Source organism: Silene latifolia, chromosome 10 (genome assembly GCF_048544455.1).
Source record: "Silene latifolia isolate original U9 population chromosome 10, ASM4854445v1, whole genome shotgun sequence".
NCBI lineage: Eukaryota > Viridiplantae > Streptophyta > Magnoliopsida > Caryophyllales > Caryophyllaceae > Silene > Silene latifolia.
In genome coordinates, this window is record NC_133535.1 from 164,009,796 (window position 1) to 164,026,761 (window position 16,966).

At 39.1% G+C, this 16,966-nt stretch overlaps 2 protein-coding genes and 1 long non-coding RNA gene across 3 annotated transcripts; 2 read left to right on the forward strand and 1 right to left on the reverse strand.

Moving 5' to 3' along the window:
• Positions 1-2,406: 2,406 nt before the first annotated feature.
• LOC141609523 (uncharacterized) lies at positions 2,407-6,459 on the forward strand. Its single transcript, XR_012527450.1, has 8 exons — positions 2,407-2,674; positions 3,713-3,844; positions 4,139-4,209; positions 4,306-4,356; positions 4,502-4,552; positions 4,644-4,751; positions 4,857-4,995; positions 5,240-6,459. It is a non-coding gene; the product is annotated as an uncharacterized LOC141609523 (long non-coding RNA).
• A 551-nt stretch (positions 6,460-7,010) lies between these two features.
• LOC141606855 (uncharacterized) lies at positions 7,011-13,534 on the forward strand. Its single transcript, XM_074426195.1, has 8 exons — positions 7,011-7,692; positions 9,551-9,748; positions 10,100-10,372; positions 10,827-10,929; positions 11,144-11,262; positions 11,344-11,523; positions 12,159-12,542; positions 13,119-13,534. The coding sequence occupies exons 1-8, from the start codon at positions 7,408-7,410 to the stop codon at positions 13,491-13,493; spliced, it is 1,917 nt and encodes a 638-aa protein (XP_074282296.1). The 5' UTR covers positions 7,011-7,407; the 3' UTR covers positions 13,494-13,534.
• Positions 13,535-14,064: 530 nt separating this feature from the next.
• LOC141606857 (uncharacterized) lies at positions 14,065-16,886 on the reverse strand. The gene is made up of 8 exons (XM_074426196.1): positions 16,523-16,886; positions 15,802-15,932; positions 15,298-15,375; positions 15,155-15,199; positions 15,010-15,054; positions 14,854-14,905; positions 14,543-14,639; positions 14,065-14,450 (listed from the first exon to the last, which is right to left on the reverse strand). The coding sequence occupies exons 1-8, from the start codon at positions 16,860-16,862 to the stop codon at positions 14,285-14,287; spliced, it is 954 nt and encodes a 317-aa protein (XP_074282297.1). The 5' UTR covers positions 16,863-16,886; the 3' UTR covers positions 14,065-14,284.
• Between the last annotated feature and the right edge of the window lie 80 nt (positions 16,887-16,966).

Sequence of the window (16,966 nt, forward strand, 5' to 3'; positions counted from 1 at the left end):
CTCATCGCCGACTTCTCATCCTCATTAAGAGGGACCTTGCTTTGGCGTCCATCTTAAGCTTTTTCCGGTGACCCATCCGTTATGCTCCGCCTCGCTCGCACCGCAAATTAACTTGGTGCTGGAAGGACCGGGGCAGCGGATAGTCATCCGGCACCTCAACGTACACCCACCGATCTTTCCAGTCCTTGCAGGAGGAAAGCTTATCAACGGAGATGTAACCCGGCTCCACTTGCACGCTGTACCATCCGACACGGCCGGAAACGACGGCGAAGGTGGTGAAGCCGACGGAATAAATTAACCGTTGGGACCTCCCCCTTGAAGAGACAGAGCCAGACAAAGCCGACTATGGTCCTAATAGCCAACGGGTGCAGTTGGGCCACGACGACGTTCATGGCTCTAATGATAGCCATGACCTAATCATTCAGCGGAAACCGGAGCCCGTACTCCAAGTCTCGGATGTATACGCCGGTGCAAACCCGGTGGAGGACAACGGATGGCTGGCCCTCCTCGGGGATAACAATTTTGTACCCCCTGCCAAAGTAGAAATGACCCTCGAAAAATGTCTCGCCGGAACAACTGGCGAACTTATGGGTCCAGACACGGTCAAGGCGGACCTTACAGGTCTCGCCGTGATCCATAACGTACTGCCTCCCCTCATCGGGATGAGCCCTTTCAAAGATCATCACCGAAGATCATCACCGTCGTCATCATCATCATCATCTTCCTCCCAATCCTCCAAAGCTTTTGGATCGACTTCGGGAGACGGAGACCTAGGGCCCCCAGACCTTATCGGGATGGCATCTAGCATCTCCTCTTCATCAAGACGCGGCGGGGAACCCCCCGGCGCACGGTTACTAGGACCGGCATCGATCGCAATAAGACATGATTCACAACGAAAACTTAATGAAAAAAATTAAAAATTTGATTGTTTACCTTGAAGAAAAATGCTACGCCGGAGTAACAAGTCTGAAAGCTAGAGAGAAGTTTCGTCAAAGAAGGCTAGAAAGAAGAAAATTTTATAGAAAATGAAATTGGTGGCCAATTTCAGGGACTAACTGCCCTATTTATAGCGAAAAGCCCATGAAGAAGGACCAATCAGGGCACATCCCATGAAACGCCAGCCAATCAGCAAACAGACACGTGTCAGGCATGCAGCCACGTAATGTCAATCGTTGCAACAGTTGAACGTCAATCAATGCAACGGTGACCAAGCGTCTTCAACACGCCCCTTCAAATCTCTCTGCCCATTCATCTTCCTCAACAAATTCCTAAGTATCCGTTTCTCTGCCGGCCACATGATCAACCAAGCCAGAAAGCACCGGCCAGGGGGCAATCAGAAACAACCGGCACTCTCCACCCTGGTCTCAGCCAGCGTCATTGCCTTTTCCACATCGGATGTCCATTATACATCCATGTGGAGGGGGGATATGGTACGGCCTAAGCAGAGCCATGCTTGGGAAGAAGAAGCGGGGCGAGAAATTTTCACTTGCGCGAATATACGCTCAACATACATCGGGCCCATACCACGGCATAGACTACGGCTGGGGCAAATTGATGGGGCATATTCGCACCACGACTACCAACATATTGAGCAAGGTCAAAGATATCCACAACAAGTCAACGGCTTAGACACGACCCTTAAGCCGACGCGACTGTCGGCTGTCTCGTGGGTCCCGGCTGGGGCAACTAGCCAGCCGAGGCACACATCCGCGAACTCATATCCAAGACCCCTCGGCGGTGATTCAACAGGGCCCGCCGGCCTGCCATGGGTCCCTCGGCCGAGGGGTAGATCAGTCTTTCCACCTGCTAGCCACTTGGCCACTACGTGACAAAAGGTGAAAGTCTATAAATATATATTTCACCAAGTAACAACAACTTATCTCTCTAAGTTTACTGACTTGAGCGTCGGAGTGAGTTCGCTCGGTCCAAAGCCGAGCCCTCAGTTTGTTCATCGTTTCAGGAGACCGCAAGGAGGATTCAACCAAAGACGTCATTCTACAAGCACGGGTGGTAACAAATAACTGCTCTGGAATTACACCCGGAACAAATAGTATAAGTAAACTCAAAATGATAAGTTGGCCCGATGTGAAAATCAAACGCAGAGGAAACTAGGTAGAAGAAGGGTTTGACCTTCCTTATTTCTATCCTACATACTCCGTAATAGGTAACTACATAATATTCACAATCAAATATATATGAAGATAATATACGATATCTTTGTATATCTCGGAGCCAATATTCTAACAAATTCTTACAATCCCGACTCAATAGGACCGTTTATCCGGTCTAATTCCAAGGATCCAAAATCCGAACTTGACTTGTATAGGTTAGTGGATATTCCATATCGAGAAACCGGAGGATCCGAATTGAAAATGGGACAACCCGATAAACCAAACCCAAAAACGGACTCGCACTTGATGACTTGAACACTGAATTGACAAAAGCTATCACATTTCACTAAAACCCTCACTAAACCATCAACAATTCAACACAAACTCCATCAATGGCGCCCAAAGATGAGGACTTGAATTCCAAGAAAAGGAAAAAAATTGTGGGCAAAACTAATGAAGTTTTTAAGAAGAAATCAAAACAAATTAAGGACATTAAACCCAATTATTTGAAGAAGAAATCTCAAGTTTCAGCTAAAGATGGTAAACAATTGTTCAATAAAAAGGTACATAATCTGTGCATGAGCTAATTTTTATGGATTTTTGCTGTTGTTTTAGAAGATTTTGTTGAATTTAATGATGTTTTGTGTTGCTGGGTATGTTTGAACTGCAAAGATTATAACTTTTTGATTAAAATCGATGTTTTTTTATGTATTTTGTGATTAAAACTCATAATTTTATTGATCTTTGCTGTTTCTATGAAGATTTTGTTGAATTTAACGATGTTTTCTGTTGTTGGGTATGTTTGGAACTGCAAAGATTATGACTTGTTGATTAAAAGTATTGTCTTTACTCTTTATGTATCTGTGATTGTGTAGAGCCATTTTTTATTGATTTAGCAGGTTTGTAGTTGAATTTACTGATGTTTTGTTGCTGGTATGTATTAAGGTATCGAACTATTAACTGGGCCTCGATCATCAGCTTAAGCATTATGATTATTATGTATTTGTGATTGTGTGGAGCTAATTTTATTAGTTGAGTGTGTTTTGAACTGTCAAAGTTGGAACATTTTTGGAGAGAATCGATCGGAAAGAAATTGGTTTGTAGACTTGTAGAGTTGTAGTTATGTTGATCATACTCACTTGTAGGGTATGACTATGAGTGTGCACAAATCCTTACTTGTGACGGTCTCAAGCTTGTGACGACTCACACCTGATTTAAATAATGTTAAAAACGAAAGGGGACTGTGAGACGCAACAAGCTTGTGACTATCACAAGCAAGATTTGTTGATGAGTATGATGGTTCATTTTAGCTGACCCTGATTTGTTTTAGGACTAAGGTTTTGCTGTTATGTTGTAAAAAGTTTCGAACTTTTTTGGAATATATTAATTTTGCAAGACATTTCATTATTATGTTAATCTTGTGTAGTATACTAATGTTGGTTTTGACTTTTTCTGGTTTGCGCTATTGATGCATGATTTTTATGTTGTCCTTTTGTATGAATCTAGTGTTGGCCTTGGGTGTATTTGGTTCTGATTTTCATCAGTTTAAAATAAACGTACTTCGTATATGATTCTAATTCATATGTGTGAACCATTTGAAGCCTTAAATGAAGAAGGATACAAAACAACAGAAGCTCGGTAATCCTGTTTATCCCAAACCCAAGTCCTTGGAGAAGAAGGAATTATCAACTAAGGATGATAAGTCGAAAAAAGAGATGCGTCAGTTTGCAAAGGTTTGAACTTTTTGACAATAACACACAGATGTAGAAATTTATCTTTTTTTGTTGGGTGCATTGGCATTTGGCAAGGACATTTTGTTTGTGAGAACTAAAAAGATTTTTGTAACTAGTATTGTAGAGCATTCTGATAAAGATCAATCTTTGGCTGGTTTGTGGTTTATTAAATTTAATTCTAATTCCTGACCATGTTTGGAACTTCAATTTCTTTTTTTTCATTGCAGTTATAAAGGGTTTTGATTTTTGTTAATAAGCATACAATATTGACCTCACTTTTTCTGAATGTCGTAGGAAAGAAATAAACTTCTTAAGGCCATGAAGAGCACATTGGCAAGATTGCCCGTGATAATTGTGGAAGCTTGGTACACACTTTTTGCTGTCGCTTATCCTTGTCTTGATTCCTTGAGTCTTATGTCAAATGAAATATCTGAGCCTCTTATGGTGCTGCATGCAATCAGGTGCTAGTATCTATATTATCAACTGTCGATGATACAAAACTGGTTTCCAAGGTTTGTGCCTTTCTCTCGAGTCTCGTTCTCAGCTTGTTTGTGTTCATCTCTATTAGAGGAGTCAAATCCCAAGGTGCGGATGTGGCTTCTCATAATTTACCAGATGATTTACTTTATCCGCCTGCTTCATGTTTTCCGCAAACAGATCATCATTCGTGAGTTACAGTCAAACTCGAAGGAATTCATCTTGGACAAGGTGTTTGATTTTTGTTTAGTTGTACACAATTTTTCTATGCCCAAGTTAATGGCCCAAAATTTGATTTTTATGTGCTTGTTTGTTGATACAGAGTGCAAGACGTCCATTATTACAACTGCTACATCCAAATTGTCAACGCTACCTTAGTCCGGATGATTTGGCCTGTTTAAATGCTTCGATTCCTTCTCTTTTCTCAAAGGTAAGTCCATTGTCGACCATCTTTTTTGGAATGATTCCTGTTGGATTGGTCAATGTGTGTAAAAAACGCGGTCTTTAGTAGTTAAATCTTGCATTTTCACAACAGGCAGAGAAAGATGAGGATGTTAGCGAAGATGATATGCAAGAAGATAAGCACGATGAAAGTATGGAACCCTAAGGAGATACCTTATTGGCTGAGGGAAGTAAGAAGGCAGGAATTGCTGGTTAAAAGCTGGCTAGCTGAGGTTTGTTATCTTATTTTGAACTGGAAGTTGTCCCACTTATGTATGCAGTAATGTAGGTCATATGGGGATCACATTTTTGTCAAATGAAATATTTCTTTTACGTATATTTCTTGGGAATAGATTTTGACACCTGAGCAGTGGAGAATTGACTCCGATCCTTATGAATGTGCAATATTGAATGTTTATGAAACCAGTATTGTATTCTAGAAATGAATGTGATGATTTTGTTAATACCCTTATGCAGAGTCTCGTCGACGCATGTATTGAAAGTGCAGAAGAAGCTATGTTACTCCGACTCTTCGACTTCCCTCACGTACCCGTGTCCGACACTCGACACTCAGATAAGGGTATGACACTTCGACACCTCATTTTAAGCCAAAATATGCATATTTTTCATAAAATGGCCAGGTCCGACACTTGGACACGCACCCGTGTCGGATCCTTCTAAATGAGTCTAAGCAACATAGAGAAGAAGTGCTGAAGTCAAATGTTGGTAAAGAAGTGCCGGGGTTCTGAAAATCCGGGTCTCTGAACCCACAAGCAAGTAGTTCAAGACATGAGTGTAGAGGAGCTTCTACTCTAATTTTAGTAAATACTCGAAGCGTGTTTCCTTCTGTTTCTGTATTATGATGCTTAGGCTTTTACATTATATGGAAATGTATTGCTGTCCCTGGTATAATGAAGTCACTTTTCCTGTTTCTGAAGTCAAAGATAATGGGAAAATGACACTATAAAGTATAAACACGCTGTGTTTCTTGTACTATTGAGTCCTCAAGAGCCGAGGCTGAAACCAGTTTGCTATGATGTGAAGTTGTGAACCCGGAATGCCAGAAACTAATTTTCCAGAATAATGCAGCTTAAGTTTAGGATTTCAAGTAGTTTTCGTACAGAGTAGCGGTTTGCAAAAATGCAGTACTGGAAAAACCATTGATTTCTTTTATGTGGGTAGCCAAGCTTTTCCGTAGATGAATGCTGCAGTGCTGCACTATAATGCACTATCTCGAATTCCTCTGTGAGCTTGACAAGACAAACCGGAAACTAATGTTGTGAGTTTTTCAAGGTGTTCGAGAATATGTTGTACTATGTAGTTTCCGCTTCCAGTAAAACTTTTCCATTTCTTTTAGATGAACGCACTTCTTTTTGGCTCATTTAAGAGACATCTTTATTCTTGTACTTGTAGATATTAACATAGAAGTTTTGCCAATAACCACGATTGTATTCCAATTGGTCAAACCTATTATTATCAAGATTGTCCGTAGTTCGTATGATTTCCTTTATACCTACAAAACAGAGGTTGTCTTGCCAAATACTTATTGTCATTGTCAGTTTAAATGTGTAGGTGTGTTGATCAAGACATTACATGATGTGTAGTTTCCGCTTGCATTCCATGCAAAGATTTTCCGACTTCATGTTGAACACACTTCTTCTTAGCTTATTTGAGAGAGACATTCGTATGCTTGTACAGTAGATCAAAGCATTTAACTTTTTATTTTTTGGTGTTTACCCGGGCAATCTCCTTCGGGGTATTGAAGACAATTTAATGGGTTGACCCCTCCCAAGTTTGACATTTTCAAACATTGAACTTTTATTGATCACCAATTCACCACATCTGAATCGACCGTACTCTAATTGGTCAAACCTACTCGTATCAAGACTGTCCCTATGAGTTTACCTAAAAGACATGGGACTATCTTTCCGAATAATTATTGTCGTTATTCGTGTTGATCAAGTCGCTACAAGTCTATTTTTATTAAATATAGAACTAACAGAAGAGTTAGAATCATGACAATATAAAGACGAAGGTTGATTCACCCATATGATATATAAAAGCCAATAACCCCAAATCCAACCAAAGTGGCTTGAGTGTAGTGGAGCGCGGGAGTGTCTCAAATCGTTGCAAAATGGCAACGAATTGAGAGGCCCCGGGTTCTCCCTACACGGGAGTGCTGCGGTATCCACCTGCCTTCAAGGGCAACCTTGATGACTTACCTGGTCCCCAAGTTTGCAGGGTATCCGGGTGTTCCATTGTTTAACCAAAAAAAAAAAAAAACCCAAATCCAAGTTACGATATTAGACGTTATCAGAACCCGAAAATAAAATGGTTTTTGTATACGGTATAGGATTCGGATCGGATCGGATCCTAACCAATTAAGTAACCCACTAAGACACCAAGTTGCACAACAAAAGTAATCTTAACGGCAACTTTTCCGCCAAATTACCGTTATTCCTTCCCATTTCCGACATCCCCAATTATTCCCTCTTTCCTCAAACCTAATTCATCTTCATCTCTCAACTGATAAACCCTAATTATCAACTAAACTATCATCAAATCCTACTTCAATCCATTCAATTGAACTCAAAATTCATCAATTCATCGATCCGATGTCATTTCGGTACTAATTTTTCACCGAAATGGCGACGGCGGCGGTGGCGACGGCTGCCGGTGCCGCGATCATTTTGTATATAATCTTAATTCGAAGATCGGCGGCGGAGAATTCCAACGATGTCGCCGGAGATTCGAAATCGAGCCGGCCGGTTCGCCGGAAGATTTCACGGCGACCGGCTCAAGCTCCGGCGACATGGTTTGAGACGATGACGACGTTGTCGGAAACTTTAAGGTTTACGTATTCCGAGACGTTAGGGAAATGGCCTATCGGAGATTTGGCGTTTGGGATCAATTATCTTTTAAGAAGACAGGTTTAATTTTCGATCGATTGATTGATTGATTGATTTTATTGTATATTATTTTAATTTGTTTTTGTAATGTTTAGTTTGATTGAAGTTGCATGATTGTGTAGCTAAGATGGGTAGACGGCCACTTTTCATGCTATTTGGTTCTTGAGCCAATCCGTCTTAAGCTTAAAACGGTTTTAAGCAAGCTTAGCTCTGGATGATGCAGTGAGACCGATTTAAGTAGCCTAAGACAGCCTCTTTTCATGCTATCTGGTTCAGTTGAGACCGTCTTAAGCTTACAACAGTTTTAAGAAAGGCTAGCTCTGGATGAATTAGTAGTCAGATCGTCTTTAAGTAACTTAAGACGACCTCTTTTCATACTATCTGGTTCAGTTGAGACCGTTTTAAGCTTACAACTGTTTTAAGCAAGGCTAGCTCTGGTTGAATTTGTAGTCAGACTGTTTTTAAGTACCTTAAGATGACCTCTTTTCATGCTATCTGGTTCAGTCGAGACTGTCTTAAGACTTAAGCCCGTAAAGGTTTTAAGCAAGGCTAGCTCTGGATGAATTTGTGGTCAGATCGTCTTTAAGTAGCTTAAGACGGCGTCTTTTCAGGCCATCTGGTTCAGTTGCGAGTCTTGAGACCGTCTTGAGTGTGAAATGGTTTTAGCAAGTCTAGCTCTTGGATGAATTTATAGTGTTTAGATTAGTCAAGTGATTTGCTTGGTTGATGATAATTGCTGTGGTTCTATGAACCCTAGGATGTAGTATTATTTGGCCATTCATTATAGTTGATACTGAATTAAGGGCGATATTTAAGGCCTGCAAAGGTTCCGGCTTTGATTGTTTGTGTTCGTCGTGATCCGGGGTGTGTTTCTGTTTTGGTGAAAGCTTAGTTTGAGCAGCTTTTAAAAAAGATGGACATGTGCTTAAAAATCAAGTTTGGTGGTTGTTATTCTTTTTTATGTGCTCGAAGATGGCTTCTTTGATGTGTTAGCATCATGAAAAAAAAAAACCGATATAGGTAACATTGAAACATACAAATAATGGAGTTAAGATCGAGTACGGACGTATCCATGTAGTGTGCAGGGTTGGGTTTCTGTTGAATAATAGAAGGCAGACCTGAGTAGTCAGGTCTATCCGAAGGTTATGTATATGCATTTATTTCATGATTTTGCCAATGAGATTCTAGAGTGGTGAATGGAGGAAAATTCTGACATAGAAGAAACCATGAGTAGTTGGATTGTGGGAAAGAATGGGTTGGATTATTTAGGGAAATTAGCTACAATGCATTTCCATTTCCAATGGAGCCAAATACACATTAATTTTTGGTTCGATAGAATAAGGCAAAATGACTCATTAAATGTGCTACACTTCTTTCTAAAGTGAAGTAGAAGTCATTCCATGTAGTTCTCGATGCTTCATCTTGGATCATTCATACAGCCTCTTTGTCTTTGTGCTGCTAACACATGGATAGTTGCTCTTCCACCGTTGTAGTTGGTGATGAAATGCTCAATGCATTTGACAAGATTATTTCTGGGTGGCTGGGCCATAGTAGCTCTCTTAGTTCATCTTAGTTTACTTATCAAGATTGGAGCTAAACCAAATGTTGCCGTACTCTTTCGCGCACATACTTTTTATATTTAGATGCATCTTGTAGCTTAGAGCTTATTTGCAGCATTTGCATTTTGACAGTTCTTTAATCACTGAAGATGGTAAAGTAAAGCAATTGTTATCTGATAATGTGTTAGCAAGGAATTGCTTAGTTGAGCACTTGAACGTACATCACTTAATTATCTATGAGGTGTCCAGTTTACTTTCATTTTGTTGTAGTATATGCTTCAGAGTTTCTTGTTGCTGTACCTAAAAGTATTTTCTTGCAGGGAGATCTACAAGTAGCCAGCGTGTATGCGGGAAGTGATTGTGTACAGCTCAAAGGTCCTGAAATTGTAGCTGAACTAAAATATTATCTAAGACTTTTAACCTTCTGTATATTGTTTTCCAAGAAGCCGTTTCCTGTATTTTTAGAGTCTGCCGGATACTCAGAAGCAGATGTTCTTCTGAAGCAGCCAAAAGCTGGAGTAAGTTGATTCCTTGCTTTTCCGTGGCGATGCGCTATTTTTTAATAGTTATGGGTAATTTACAGTAGCAGCAGCTGCAGATCACACTTTTTGTCTTGAAAGACGTCATGGTTCCCACTGATAATGCCCTCCGTAATGCACTTAGCATAACCTTTTTATGTGAATTTTGTATGGATCTGGGGCTCCAAGGCCCCAATAGGAATCTTTTAATAGTTTATAACGACAAATTTCATTCATAAAATTTGGTGTTACTTTAAATCATTGTAAGCCTTCTTAGAATTTGATATTGTGAAGCAGTAGGTGGTTAATCTCTCGCTTGTGTTCTCATTATGGGTATGCCAATATTTGCAGCTTCTGAAGCCTGCTTTTACAATTATAAATGATCACGGGAACAAGTGTGTCCTTTTATTGATCAGAGGTACCCATAGTATTAAAGACACTCTGACAGCAGTAACAGGCGCAGTGGTTCCTTTTCATCATTCTGTAATACATGATGGTGGGATTAGCAATCTGATTCTAGGATACGCTCATTGCGGAATGGTTGCTGCAGCTCGTTGGATAGCAAAGCTTAGCACTCCTTGCCTCATTAAGGCTTTGAGTGATCATCCTCACTATAACATCAAGGTAATTGTTGCATTTGTTAACCATTTGTTCTGTTCCGTATTTAACACTTTAACAGATCATGTTCTTTCCTTTTGCGGATTACATAAAAATGCTTTGCTATCATTTATTTCTTGATTACTAGTAGAGTGGTAGCTTCTCTTTGTGTTAGCCGTATATAACCTTTAGCTGTTAAATCATTCTTCTGTCTGAGATTTACGTGTATGGTTTGATTGTGTAATTCAGACATACCTTGTCAGTGACCATCCAAAGTGTGGAATTCTATGTTGTGATCATTATGAGACCTTTAGCTTGTATGACTTTTCACTCAAATGATTTGTTGACTATAAGTCTTGCGTGGAATAGGGAACAGTTCCTACCAAAACAGCTTAACTGATTAACTCTCTTAATATATATCCGTCTCGTCACAAACTCATAAGCAGGTGTGAGAAGTTTTTCATGTTAATTTACATTTCAGATAGTTGGTCATTCTCTTGGTGGTGGGACTGCAGCTTTGCTGACATATATTCTTCGGGAACAAAAGGAGTTTTTCTCAAGTACCTGTGTGACTTTTGCTCCAGGTATGTTTCTACGTCCTCCACTATTTTCTCAAACTTTCTCACTATCGAGTATTTGTTTTCGGATGTAACGGTCTGCTTCATAGTTACGTTCTAATTTGGTGTTGTAAACATAATTAGTTGAGCTGTCAAAAATACTCAGTGGCGGGGTTTATGCATATCAATGCTTTTGCTAATGTCTCTGTTTGATAGTTGATAGTGTTGTCCTATTTTGCAGCTGCTTGTATGACTTGGGAATTGGCAGAATCAGGCAAGCACTTCATTACCACAATAATTAATGGTTCTGACCTTGTGCCTACCTTTTCAACTGCATCAATTGATGAGCTTCGCTCCGAGGTACTGTAAGATCCTTACAGTTGACTATCACATCTTTCATCATCAATTGCTTCATGTAACATATAAAGGGCTTGTGAGCAGGTCACTGCATCATCTTGGTTGAATGATTTGCGTGATCAAGTTGAGAGAACGAGAGTCTTAAATGTTGTCTACCGCTCTGCTTCTGCAATAGGATCCCGTTTACCATCTATCGCTACCTCTGCAAAAGCAAGGGTTGCTGTTGCTGGTGCACTTTTACGGCCTGTCTCGAGTGGCACTCAGGTAACTTCTGTAGCTACCTCTGAAAAACAATGTTGAACTAAATGATACCGAGTTTTGGCTTAGCTCCATAGGAAATGGGAATGGCATGGGTCAGATGGGTAAAACAGATTATGGAGTCTAGGAATACCATACTTTAATTGTCCCGTTCCTTTTGCACTCTTGAGCAAGAATTACTCTCGTTTTTCGCATACTGCAATTCCTATTCTCTATCTGGGTGTGGGGCTGCCATGATGAAGCAGAGGGACTCTTACAGAAATCAAAATGAGTTATATGTCGATGAACAGTTACGATTCTTCGTTTTGTCGGCAGGGATAACATACATCACCAGCTAAATGTTGACTATGGCTCTTACACTCGACATCTAGTCATAGCTCATTAGCTTGTAATAGCAATAACTTTTAAGTGTAGAAAATGTGATCTTTTTTTTGGTTAAAAGGCCGCCACAAGGCAATTTGAATGCTGATGGGTTCGAAACCAGGTCACAAATGTCATAGGGATCAATATAAAGCAGTAGTGAATTTGATAGAGAATTTGCTTTCTGACTAAAAATTTTAATACTAAATTGTGGTTGTACTGTATAATACAAGGAACAATTTTTTGCAACTTCCTCTTATTACATATTACGTCATATGTAGGTTGTTATGAAAAGCGCTCAGAATGTTGCGCAAGCTGTTGTCCGCAGACGCCCCACCCTATCTTCATGGTCGTGTATGGGAGCACGCCGTAGGAACGTGGCTCAATCAGTAAACCTTGAAGAGGGTATGGCCGAGGCTCCATTAATCACTAGCAGCTCATCAGAAGCTCTTGTGACCGAACTGTCTACTGTTAGCACAGAACTGAATAATGATGATTATAGCGGTTCCTCAAGTGACGGTTTAAGTCATGACAATGACTCGGAGGAGGAGGAGCAGTTAATGGCGGCAGATAAAGATATCACTTCATCAACATTAGAGGCTGTGACGGAAGGTGAACTCTGGTACCAACTGGAGAAGGAGCTTCAGAAACAGAATGATTCTCAGGTACAAGCACACGCTAACTGATCCGCCAAATTTTATTTCTTTTCTGGCCTGTTGCAAATTTAAAGCAACTATTATACAAAAATAATACTTTGTATTCCGCAAGGTCCACCCTCTGTTGGACACCAGAATTAAGAAAGAAAAATAGAAGGGAGAGATGAATAAAATGAGTAGGCATTCATTATAAATAGTTAGGAGGGGTATGCAACTGGGCAAATGAGTGGCATTCTTGTAAATACTATGTTTCATCCAGACAAAACTGCAAAAAAGATTCTTCCTCAGTGCCAATCATTTATTTTCACAGTCCCAATCATTTATTTACGTGAAAATAAATGATTGGGACGGAAAATAAATGATTGGGACGGAGTAAGTACCTTTTAAGGAATGCTCTGTAAAACCTGGTATAAACCTTATTGTGATTTGCGAGATCACAAAAAAAAGGAAAGTACCGTTTTCTGAAACAGATGTAGAATATAAATATTTATATTACAGTCAAACTGAAATGTACCAATAATTTCAATATGATGGTGTATGATGATCTCCAAGGCTCCAACTACTAACAATGATCTACCAATGCAGGCACAGGAGGAAGAAGCTGCTGCAGTTCAGGAGATTACGGAAGAGGTGACTGTGTTGGTTGGGGCCGTTGAGAGGCAACAATCAATGTCGGCTTCAGATATCGGGGAAAACCATCATTTTTATCCACCTGGACGAATCATGCACATGGTATTTGTTCGTTTTACAGACACTGGTAGCTCAGGTGATGATGATATGGTCGAGGAACGCCTAGGTATCTATGAGACACCTAGAAATCTGTATAGTAAAATTAGATTGACAAAGACAATGATTAATGATCATTATATGCCCATGTATAAAAGAATAATCGAGCAGCTTATCAGTGAACTTGAGAACGATGAATTGTTAATCTGTAACACTGCTTCACAAGAAGATTAATCTAATACCGTATAATATAATGTGACATACAATTTCCTGCAGGATCCGTTTTTCTCATTTTCTTTATAAAGTTTGCCAATTTTCACTTTTCATGGTTCTAAAAGACAGTGAGACTGCATGAGAATCGACATCAATGTCGGCCTAAAAACCTCAACACTTCCCGCCTGTAACCATGTAGTGGTTTCCTGTTTTTCATGTGTGTAAGATTTATGACAGAGAGCTCTGTAATATTTGTAAATGCCAGGTATTTTAGGGAAGCGATGTGTATGACTCTACGCGGGAAAATAGCTCCACAGATACTATTATGTATTCGTTTTAGTTGGTTCTGTTAGGTAGCTGTCGCTTTTTGTGAAAACGTATTTTGTGATGTTGAGCATGAATGTAGGGCTCCTTGGCTCGCTTCCATGTGATTACATAAAAAAAAAAAAAAAAAAAAAAAAACTCAAAGGTAGGCAAGAACGTCTCGATTGGTAACTGCTGCCATGGTAACAACTAGCAAGTATCTAAAGCTCATGCTGTGATGCAGTAATTACCGGAATGAAGCATTCCGTGAAAGATGACTAAATAAAAGGCAGACTGATTGCCGATTTACCACCTGCAGAAGTTGATAGAGCAGCATATCTTATCTAGGCCAAATAACAAGAGGATGTCAAATTCAGGAGCCACGTCTACCTTAGACGGTCTTACATGTGAGATCAACCCATCAGCCTATATATATATATATACAAGGAATACTTAGAATGCGAATTTATTTGATCAATGAATCTGTAAGTCTTGTTCTGTAATCGATATCAGCCACCATAACGAGTCTTCAAAGATTCCGGCGGCTCCTCTTCCATTACACCTGAACCGGATGTCATAAGATACTGTCGGATGGTTGTCTTACGGTTTCCTAGGTATGTATGATCTAAGAAATTGTTGTATGCAACTTCTCCAAAATTCTTCGCAGCTAAAACACTGCAGAATGTATCAAGATTCAAGACAAAGCATAAGTACAAGTTTTTCGATGGCATCTTCAGAATTTCAATTTCGAGTTATGGAAACCTAACCAATGTCGTAGATATAGACGACAAGGTAAAATATCGTCTCTCCAAATCTTATCAATGTTATATCGGCCGTAATGTTGATGGTAAATCTCCTTGCTTCCTGGAGGAGTTTAGAAAACCAGTGTCAGAGTTTATAAAAGCACTGGAAAAGCATTGGTAAGAAATCTGCCTTTGTGGCTTCCATTACGCCAAAAATAAAAGCACCGGTGAGTACGTGACCTTTACTTAGTTGGAAGGCTTTCATCCTTGAACTAAAAAACATAATAAGAATTTAGAGCAATAAATTAATAGCTACTGTGTAGTATATTTATTACCTTTACATCGTATATTGAAGAACTCCTCATCACTGGACCGAGCACAAAGAACCTGCAAAAATGTGACAGAAAGGCATTTCCAAAACGAAAGAATTAGGAAAACAAGCTGTAGATGTTTAACACAAGTAAATTGTTAAATCCAAAATTTAAACGCACCGCTGGATTCGTGAAAGGCTTCCCCTCTAATATTTCTGGCATTACCTGTTAAATACGGAGTAGTTTGGATTACATTTTTAATAGAATTATGCTATGCTGTAGGGAATGAAAGGATAATATAGATAAACAATGGTTAAAGACATACTGCTAAAAATCGGAACTCAAGCTCCCTGTCCATAAAGGAAGGCACCTGTATTCATAGCAAAACACATTGGCATGAAACTTATAGTCAGGGAATAAGAGGTAAAATACGAGAAATGAAAATCCATACAACATGAATGGTGATACCTCTGATTCTCGAATTTCAAACACGGTAACTATGAGCTCCTCACCTTCACAAGGCTCTACACTTAAACTTGATATCTCCTGATAGATACTCAACCAAGTCAAGAGTGTGTTCACCAAAAAACAAGCTTCACAAAACTCGTAGGAAATAAAATTATTGTGAGACAACTTAGATCATAAATTAAAGTAACCTCGTGAGAATTGATTGTGAGTCTTTCGATAATGTCAGAGACCCTTTGTTACATTGTTACGAGTATTTGTTAGTAATAATCTTAACATCAACTGTATCCGTTCACTAAATGACCGTCTCTTATATAATTAGCCATTACGGAGTATTTCACAACTTTTAGTCTCAGTCGTCGCATGGTCTTGTAACAAATCACTCCCTACTATACAACCGTCTCACCAGTGACCTACTGAAAAAACTTATTCGAGGGGGAAAACCAGACGAGAACTGAGTAAAATTATACTCCGTATGCAGTTAAAGCAGGAAGGAGATAACAATACCTTGGTCTCAGGCTTGGCAATGCCACGCTCAAAAAAGATAGGAGCTACATGAGCAAAAACCCTCCTAAACCCCTTTAACCGCGCCACTCTAAAGTTAACTAAATCCGGAAATGTACTCATTGCACTCCGCTCTGCTCAGAACCAACAATCACATTGCCAAAAATCAACAACTGAGGTACCAAGTATCAGCATCAATACACATGCCAATTGAAAACGGTCCCAAAAATATCGAAATTTCAACAATGTTGCATACTTGCATACAGACGATACAGTATCATACTAGTAGCAATATCATATTATCATTATGTACACTGGTTTAACACTTCAAACATACATTTGCAAAAAAAAAAATGATTTGATTTATTATTTGACAAAAATATTGAATTATGGATCATCAATTCATCATGTAATTTCTAGTGAAAATAAATTAGAACCTTCAAGCATAAAACAGCAAACAAAACCCCTTAAAAATCTCAACTTCCTTTGAAATTTAACTAGCAAAACAATCAAAGTCCATCACTTGGTGATTGGTCAACATACACATAACATAAAAGGAGTAACTACCTATTATGTGACATGTTTCGCAATAAAATTATCATGAAACCGTCTCATACGAGAATTAGTCTAACATACCCATTTCAAGTTTTGCATCAAAAAAGATACCCAATTGAGAAAAAGTAAAAAAGATTGAATCTTTAACCTATAGAGATTGTATTAATACCAGATAAAAGAGACCCAAATCCGCAAATTGAGATAAATCCTTCAGAAGAAGCAATCTTGCGAAAATCATCAACATCATTTAGCTGAAAATGCTTAAAATCATCATTGTAAAGTTCAAATGATGAACTTTTAATGTCCATTGAATAATGTTTCAGATGATTTCTTCTTGTAATTGTGGTGATGATCTTAGTATTAGTATTAATTACAGGATTAGATATAGATAGAGAAGATGAAGATGAATTGAATTGGGATTGATGGTTTATTGAAAAGAATCGAGGAGTAGTAATACTAATGGTGAGAAAAGAGGTTGATGATGTTTGTGCGAAAATGTTGATGCTCATTGTTTTGCCACCAACATTGTGTTTTAGAATAAGGTTAATAGATCCTACAACCAACAGGTTGTCTGACACAGTTGTATCTTTCTAAATCCGAAATATATATAGTA

What these genes read in the sequence shown, in the direction of transcription:
- LOC141606857 (XM_074426196.1), bottom strand. Translation starts at nt 16,862, where the DNA reads ATGAGCATCAACATTTTCGCACAAACATCATCAACCTCTTTTCTCACC. An exon ending in CTTCAATATACGATGTAAAG is followed by an intron (nt 14,640 to 14,853) that starts GTAATAAATATA and finishes AAACTCCTCCAG; the next exon opens with GAAGCAAGGAGATTTACCAT. An exon ending in CGTCTATATCTACGACATTG is followed by an intron (nt 14,451 to 14,542) that starts GTTAGGTTTCCA and finishes TACATTCTGCAG; the next exon opens with TGTTTTAGCTGCGAAGAATT.
- LOC141606855 (XM_074426195.1), top strand. Translation starts at nt 7,408, where the DNA reads ATGGCGACGGCGGCGGTGGCGACGGCTGCCGGTGCCGCGATCATTTTG. An exon ending in CTGTCTCGAGTGGCACTCAG is followed by an intron (nt 11,524 to 12,158) that starts GTAACTTCTGTA and finishes CGTCATATGTAG; the next exon opens with GTTGTTATGAAAAGCGCTCA. An exon ending in AGAAACAGAATGATTCTCAG is followed by an intron (nt 12,543 to 13,118) that starts GTACAAGCACAC and finishes CTACCAATGCAG; the next exon opens with GCACAGGAGGAAGAAGCTGC.